General features: G+C 41.1%; 1 protein-coding gene across 1 annotated transcript in view; it reads left to right on the forward strand.

Annotated features, from left to right (window-relative positions):
• The window catches only part of LOC137255804 (ephrin type-A receptor 5-like), a 42,967-nt gene extending 40,593 nt beyond the window's left edge, over nt 1-2,374 (forward strand). The window contains exon 21 of the mRNA XM_067793345.1: nt 837-2,374. Within this exon, the coding sequence (XP_067649446.1) occupies nt 837-984 (148 nt within the window). The 3' untranslated portion in view covers nt 985-2,374. The remainder of the gene's footprint in view (nt 1-836) is intronic.
• The last annotated feature ends 6,811 nt before the right edge of the window (nt 2,375-9,185 follow it).

Raw genomic sequence — 9,185 nt, forward strand, 5'->3', positions numbered from 1 at the left:
AGCCTTCAGAAACACATGCTTGTTGTAAGAAGCTATTATCGGAATCGGGCAGTCAATCTCGCTGACTTGCTTGACACGTCATCGGTTCCGAATTGCGCATATCGATGCTCATGTTGTTGACCTCTGGTTTGCCTGGTCCAGACTCGATTATTTACAGACCGTCACGCTGCTGGAATATTGTTGAGTCTGTCGTGAAACTAAACTCACTCTCTATGACGAAATACCTGTGCATATTGCCTTCACGTGGTTTTACCGATATACCTGTACACACTGCCCAGACACGTGAGTTATAACAACATACTTGTGCATGGACCCTGTAATATAGACATATCTGTACGCACTGCCTACACATGATTAAATCGTGGCTACGAAAGCCTATTAAAACTATCTTTATAAATAAATACGTTTATACCTAGCCTAGAGACAAGTGATGTAACGAAATGATGCCTATGATGCCTAAAGACGTGTTGTAAGGAAAAACGTGTATATGATGCCTAAAGACGTGTTGTAAGGAAAAACGTGTATATGATGCCTAAAGACGCGTTGTAAGGAAAAACGTGTATATGATGCCTAAAGATGTATTGTAAGGAAAAACGTGTATATGATGCCTAAAGACGTGTTGTAAGGAAAAACGTGTATATGATGCCTAAAGACGTGTTGTAAGGAAAAACGTGTTGCCTGGAGACGTGCTGTAAAGAAATATGTGTCTATTTTGCCTAAAGACGTGCCGACGGAAAGTAAGTGAATATGCTGCCTCGAGACATGTTGTAACGATGCAGAGGTATGGACAGCGTGTTCTGACGCCTGTTTCTCAGATAAGAGTGTTTTCCTTGCAGCAACTACGATTTGATGCAGAGGTGCTGGGAGCAGGAACCGAGACGGAGACCGAAGTTCAGGGAACTTGAGAAATCATACAACAAAGTCATGAGAGGCGGTCACACCGACAACACCTATCCCACCTACTCTTCCATATATAAGCGTTAGGACCAGATTCAACATAAAGAGCTGCTGAAGTGGCCTCTGTGTTGACTATCAGTGGAACCATCTTGTTATTGGCTGATAACTGTAACACTATGCGCCGCTCTCTCCCGATGCAATATGTCTTACCTTAAATACTAATTCTCCATAAACCCTAATTTCATCTAAGTCCATAATTCTTCCCTTTATCCATAATGTGCTCCAGTGAAATCCAGTGTCTTGTCTTATCTTGATATTAACTTGGTTTTTATGAATACATTCTAAATGTCACAGCATCATTTATTCTTCTGTTTCGCTTTTCACCAATTTAGATTTCGTGTTCACAATTGTGCTTTATGCAACTGATATATTGTCTTTTTGTTATGAAGTTATCTTTTATGTTATATGTTCAATGTATTAATTTTGCACACGAAACCGTAATGTTTTTTAAAGATTTATTATTTTCAAACTGTATCACTGTTTTTAGCTACACTGCTTGACGTCAATCATATACGATTGGGATGTATGCTTGATAATGTTTTATGTGTGCCATAAACATATCATTTTCTCTGAGTCATCTGGTAACACTAGTCATCTGGTAACAGTAGACATCTGGTAACATTAGTCTACTGGTGACTCTAATCTTCTGGTAACACGGTCGGCTGGTAACATTGAAGACGACGACTCCAGTCATCTGGTAACACTAGTCATCTGGTTACACTAGTCTTCTGGTGACATTAGTCTTCTGGTAACACTAGTCATATGGTCACACCAGTCATAGGGTAACATTAAAAATATCTGTTAACACCAGTCTTCGGGTAAGAATAAAGATATCTGGTGCCACCAGTACTTTGGTTACATTTAAAATATCTGGTAACACTAGTCGTCTCGTACCATTAGAGACTTCTGGTGACACTAGTCATCTGGTAACACTAGTCCTCTGGTACCACTAGTCTTCTGGTAACAGTAAACATCTGTTAACATTAGACATCTGGTAATGCTATTCTATTTCTGGTGACACTAGTCTTCTGGTGACACTAGTCTTCTGGTGACACTAGCATTCTGGTTACACCCTCCTTTTAACATTAAAGACATCTGATAACACCAGTCATCTGGTAACATTATTGGTTACATTAAATATATCTGGTAATACTAGTCATCTGGTAACATAAAAAAATCTAGTAACACTAGTCATCTGGTGAGTTTCGGGCAATTCTTCTCGTCTTCGGCAAAAGCACATTAAAAATAGACCTTTACCTGTGAACTATTTCGTTTACGTTGTGTGTAATTATCCATCGACTAGGTTTGCGATACCCTGATATATTTTCCCCGAATAAAATGTATACGGCTTGTTGGTGCTGCTTGTCGTTATCATTTCTTAACATCTCTGTTTGCTTGAATAAACATTTCTACATATGATGCTGTTTTCTCTTTGTTTTTTTTCATAAAATAATAAATCGTATTTCTTTTCATAACTGTAGTTTCCTTGTAAGGACACAAGCCCTGGTGAAAGTACATGATACGTGTTCATGTTTAAATCTTTGAAGGACATTTTCTTCCGTTCATGTTTGTACCTTGTTCTGAGGAGAAATGCTTCCCAGTAATTCACACGTTGATGCCTAAAAACTAACACTAAATGTCAAAGCACCTCTCAGCATTATTCCATTCTATTCTATTGTGGCGGCGACAGTATTCATAATGTTCACTCTTGATTCCAAAAATATGGCCATGGGAGTAATAATTCCGACACACGAAAAAGGCAATGAATGAGTGAATAAAATAATACAATCTAAGTGTTTAAAGTACGAGGGGCTATCAAAGCCCCTAAAATACTGCTGATATGTGTGTGATAAAAATAACGGTGCGATATTGAAATACTAATACTATCGTAATACTGACATGCGCATGTCGCTAGTTTCCGGTCACGTGACATCTGATCACATGTACCCCTGTTGAAACGGTAGAAATGGATAAACCTGAATACAGAGCTCTCATAAAGTTTTTAATCCCCCGAAACCCCCCGGCGAAACACATTGAAGGGACATTGACAGCAGTACGAGTGTGTAATTCTAAACCTATATGCGAATGGCTATATAGATATACATGCTATATCATGGAATCTCATCCTAGACATTGTCCTAGTCGACCCGCAGAGGAACTGATTGTGAGGTGTTACTCATCAACATGTTGCCTGTAGCTAGTGCCTGGTATGACCTCCAAATGGATTAACGGTGTTGATGGTTGTGGGGTGGGGTGACTATTCACCAATACACTAAGACCGACGCACTCCGACTGCTGTGCCGTTGAGTCGACGTCGTATGATACGGTGGAGGAAATGTTCGTGACGTTGTCACCACATGGAAAAGCGTAAATTCAGACATGATACAGGGGCGGCAACTCTCATCAGATTAGCATATGGCAATACTAAAATTATAAATCTTACGATGCTAGTTTGTATCTCGACCTATGGGAATCCGCTGTTCACACAAAGAACACAGTTATATAATTACCTTCGAACAATACCTACTTGTACACTGCTTTGGTACAGTTTGCTGAACATTTACCGTTTAGTATAAGAAGCGGACATAAAATTTTAACACTAGTGCCGAATGCTAACCACGAACCTCCTTATCAGTAATCGGATAACCCGGACAGCACGCTCACAAGGTGAGGATCCACTATATATTTAGAATATGCATACATTAATGAAATACCATGCAAATCATATCATAGCATTCAAAAATAACACTCAACCTGCGTAAATCTCCACAGAGTGAGACCTGAGGGTTAAACGCCTGAACAATATGATCATAGCCTAATTGCGTAAATCTCCACAGAGTGAGACCTGAGGGTTAAACTTATGAACAATATGATCGTAGCCTAATTGCGTAAATCTCCACAGAGTGAGACCTGAGGGTTAAACTTATGAACAATATGATCGTAGCCTAATTGCGTAAATCTCCACAGAGTGAGACCTGAGGGTTAAACGTCTGAACAATATGATCGTAGCCTAATTGCGTAAATCTCCACAGAGTGAGACCTGAGGGTTAAACTTCTGAACAATATGATCGTAGCCTAATTGCGTAAATCTCCACAGAGTGAGACCTGAGGGTTAAACTTATGAACAATATGATCGTAGCCTAATTGCGTAAATCTCCACAGAGTGAGACCTGAGGGTTAAACGTCTGAACAATATGATCGTAGCCTAATTGCGTAAATCTCCACAGAGTGAGACCTGAGGGTTAAACGTCTGAACAATATGATCGTAGCCTAATTGCGTAAATCTCCACAGAGTGAGACCTGAGGGTTAAACTTATGAACAATATGATCGTAGCCTAATTGCGTAAATCTCCACAGAGTGAGACCTGAGGGTTAAACTTCTGAACAATATGATCGTAGCCTAATTGCGTAAATCGATGCTCACGCTGTTGATCACTGCATTGTCTGGTCCAAACTCGATTATTTACAGACTCACGCCATATAACTGCTTTATTACAGAGAGCGGCGTAAAACAAACCTCACTCACTCAGTCTTACCTGTGAACGTGTAAGTTATGTACCGTCCTGTTCTCTAACTCTATGTGCTTGAATGCCTTACATTAGGAAACATGCACAGTAGCTACTGCCCTTTGCCATTCTCTTCCTACTTCCCGCGTAACCACTGTTCTAGTACGACCCTTTCATGATGCGAGTGTTCAAGATTCGTGATTAATTGAAGTTAGATTTAGTTGTGCAATCAAAAGCCTTGGTAATTTTTGTATACTTCGGAAAAAGTAGAACCTTTTCCGATGGCCAAACGTTTCTTCTTTAGACAGAATTGAGTCGTGTAATGGCGGACCGATGACGTTTCCTTCGCCCTCGTTGACAACGGACAAGCTAGCCAATAAATGTCTTGTGAGTCACATCAACATATTTCTAGTCCCACTTTCGTATTGCTAGTTTCTTATTTTCATTTAAACATGAAATATCGAGTACATCTATCCCATATTGATCAGCTGACTCCACTGATCTGAGTCGATGTAACACGTGTTCTGATTGGATGGAAAGAAGGTACATACTTCATGTTGCGAGTTTTTGCACCAGGGGTTGGAAATATAGCCATGTTAGAACAGGGGTTAAGTGGAGGACCCTCCAGATCTATGGGAAGAGAATGTTCCTTGGCATGAATCAGGGAGTTACCAGTCGAGAACAGCAAAAGACGCTGAACAGATGTGAAAAGGAACAGTTTACAGATTACTGGAAACAACACTAGCATCCAAGAGAAAATCTTAAGCAAATTGATATCTGACAGATTTACATGATAATGGTAATACATATTAAAAAGCATCGTTTAAAATATTACAACAAAGAAAATTTTCTCAACAAAGCAACATGCAACATGAAACTTGCAAACGATCTATCGCCATCAAAAAGTATTCAGGTGCCGAAGATTAAACACATCATTTGACTTGCACCCAGTCACAAACTTATGACACCTGTGTGGGGCGGGACACACGAGTATGGCACGTCTGTTTGGTGAGGCTAGGTTTGAGTTACTGTAGTAAACAGTTGGCCAGGGTACGGGTAAACATATCGATTTGTTATGTGACAGTTCCCCACTTTGAGAAAACAGTGTACCCGGTGTTCAAATACTATTTATCTTGCAACTCGTTGTTCGGAGACTTCATTCATCTGCCCCCTTTAGCATAGGAGATGCATTTTGAAACACGCGTTTGTAAGAGAATAGCCCCCACAGGCAGTCGAGCAGTAATCACATTGAGAGATCATTGCCCCATCTCGCCAGACCGTGCAGCGTCGTATTGGCTTTGCTGTACATGTACATGTTGTCTCGTGCGACCTGGCCATGTTAAACACATGGCGTGACCAAACACTACCTAAGTTAATCTGTTACCTTTTCAAGTCTTAGAACAGGAACTCTGTCTGCAATGTATAGTTAATAATACTACTTCTATGTTGCTTTATTTTATTTTTTTAAAAACACGTCGTCGGATTGTAGGCAATCGTGAAACACGACAAATATGGTTTTCAAAAATCGCCTCGTAACCCATGTACAAACCCAACCGACAAATGAAGTAAATCTTGAAGCCGCCGTCACAACATCAGTCATCGTGTACATGTGGTTTATAGTTTGTGTGAGTTAATGGCGATACATGTTAGTGAACGTTATGTTAATGAGTGTCTGTGCTTGCCATTTTCAAATTAATGATTGTATGTGCAAACCATTGTGAGAGTTAACGATTGCATGTGCTTGCCATCGTTTGAGTTAATGATTTTCTGTGCCTTGTTATGCATCTTATTGATTGAATGTAAACGGTTTAGTGATCGTGTGTGTTGTAGGATGTTTGAGCTATTAAGTGTGAGTTAGTGATGGGTTACACCAGTTGTTATTAGACATGATGGCGGGACTGGGTACTCGCCGTTTCCGCCCTTGCCTTTCTGTCCCCTTCGCCCCAACAGCCATCTTCACATCTCTCTCTCTCCCGTTATCTCTATCTGCCTGCCTGCCTCCCTGCCTCCCTGCCTCCCTGCCTCCCTGCCTCCCCGCCTGTCTGCCTGCCTGTCTGCCTGCCTGCCTGCCTGCCTGCCTGCCTGTCTGTCTGTCTGTCTGTCTGTCCACCATCGACATTGAGAACAGCAGTGCATCGACGACGCATAGAGCCTATCAGACGTGCAAGGAAGGCTTGTGGGATTTCACGCCAGATTCTCTCAAACATTTGCAGGTCAAAGCAGTAAGTCAACGCTGTCCTGTTGCCCGAAACCGCCCTTGCCGTATGAGGGCGGGCATTGTCCTGTTGGAATCATGATAACCCAGGGCCACGACGTTGCAGAAGAGGAATTGCGTCAGGTCGAAGAAGTTGATCCCTGTAGCCCACACCAGTTAAGTTGCCCTGAACAATCACCAAACAGTTCTTTGTCGTGCTCTTACTCCACCCCAAATCTTCACGGAACCACCACCACCACCAAAGCGATTCCACACCAAGACACAGGCCTGCGCATAACGTTCTATAGGCATGTTGACGTCCATCACTATGTTAAACCTGAACACATCTGTAAAAACAAAATTTCCCCACCAAAACAAGGGTCTGCGGATATGTTTTCGGCACCACATTCGGCGGACTGGTCGATGTTGTTGCTTCAGGATAGGTTGTATGGCGGGACGCCGTGTCGGACCCCCTCCCTCGCACAGGTTCTATATATGCCTAGCATAATTATGTAAGTGCAGGGCAGCTGTCATAGTTGCAAACGAGGTCACTTATCTTGATGTACATTAATTTCATAGAGTATACGTTTCCCCAACATGACCCGAGCCTCGTCTGGTGTGTAGCATGGTCTGTTTGTGAACTGGGTGACACAGTTATGATGTGTGTAGTTGACGCGTGTTGTCCCGTGCCTTAAGTAATCCCAGATACCAACTGGCAAACGATGAAATCGTCAGTGGGGAACACAAAATCAAGCATGTCATATTTTCCGATTCATTTCACACTTTTTGATTGGTCATTATTATCTAGAGACGACGACATGAACGGCAAACCTGAGACATTATGGATCCGTTGTAGTGCTTCATGGCATCACCATAGTTCTCCTAACCCCAACACAACATCACAACACAACACAGTTTACTGGAATACGCTTGAGACTGGTGCGACCGGTGTATTTCATGAACTTCAAACAACTTGGTGTAGATTATTCCCTCTAGTATTCAAAGAAAAATTAAAAAAAAAACCATTGTATACTTAACGAAAATAATAGTATGCATGCTGAAACCCGACACGTAAAACCAGAGATAAGAACACTCTGGAACCGTGTTCCCTCTACGAATGTAACAATATTATAATGAAGGGTTTACAGTACAATCTTGTATAGATATGCACTATACAATGCATTACTTAACCCATAGAACACTGGAATACAAATTTTAAACATCACAACTTGGAACTGAATTGAAGGTCGTTTTTAAAATATATAATGACACGGGTAGATTATACTGGCTTACCAGTCCAACAATGTTCAATCAACAAAATTACAGATTTCCTATACAATGTAAACGCTTACCTAACCAGATAAATACAACTTACATTTTTACATATGTGTGTGATATAGGAAGACAGAAATGCGCAATATTCTAATGGCTTGTCAGCCCATGGCTTTCACATATACATTTTATGCAGGTATGTGCAATATTCTAATGGCTTGCCAGCCCCAGAAAGAACAATCTCACGCAGCATTATAATAGCTTACCAGTCACAACCTTCATAGAGAACAGATGCAATATTATAAAGACTTACCAGCCCAATGAGCAAACACTGAAACGCATAGCGTTTCATATGCATGCATTCATCTACATTCATCTACGATCCACCAAACTGATAACCTGAAACAGTAAAATTCCGCCACCTGGCGGAACAGGAGAAAGCAAGTTCCCACTAATCCGTACTTCAAACGTTGGGAATTTCATAAGACAAAACCCCATTCTATACTCCCCATAAAGTCCAGATACATTGAACACTATGCATTTAATTCAGTTTGTTGTGTAAAAGTACAAACAACGCTGGCAAATTCGCAAGACTACAAGACGACAGACATATTTAATACAGGTCAGTGACACCACCATACATGCTGTTACACTAACAAGGTAATGCTGCCATGTGACACGCGTTTTATCTTACTCAGAGAAGGTCACCAAGACATCTGCCTCTTCCATCAAGATAAAAGTTTCGATTTTGAGTGCGTTTAGTTTTACACCGCTTTTAGCAATATTAAAGCAATGTCACGGCGGGGGACACCAGATATAGGCTTCATACATTGTACCTATGTAGGGAATCGAAACCGGGTCTTCGGCGTGACGTTTAAACATTTCCACTCACACTTTGAACTGGCCCCAACATAATGTCCCATACGCACACATATACACATGCATACACACACGCACAAACGAAAACATACACACACACAGAGACACGCACACACATACACATGCATACACACACGCACAAACGAAAACATACACACACACAGAGACACGCACACTCATACACATGCATACACACACGCACAAACGAAAACATACACACACAGAGAGACACGCACACGCATACTTTGCATTGTATATAGTTTAATGAGAAATATATCTGCACAAACATTCAGTAATGTGTACATGTATATCATTACAAGATGGCTACATGCAACTGTTTGACAGTGTGAGTACAGTGAAACAGGGTTGCCAGCTTT

This window comes from Haliotis asinina, chromosome 11, assembly GCF_037392515.1.
Source record: "Haliotis asinina isolate JCU_RB_2024 chromosome 11, JCU_Hal_asi_v2, whole genome shotgun sequence".
NCBI lineage: Eukaryota > Metazoa > Mollusca > Gastropoda > Lepetellida > Haliotidae > Haliotis > Haliotis asinina.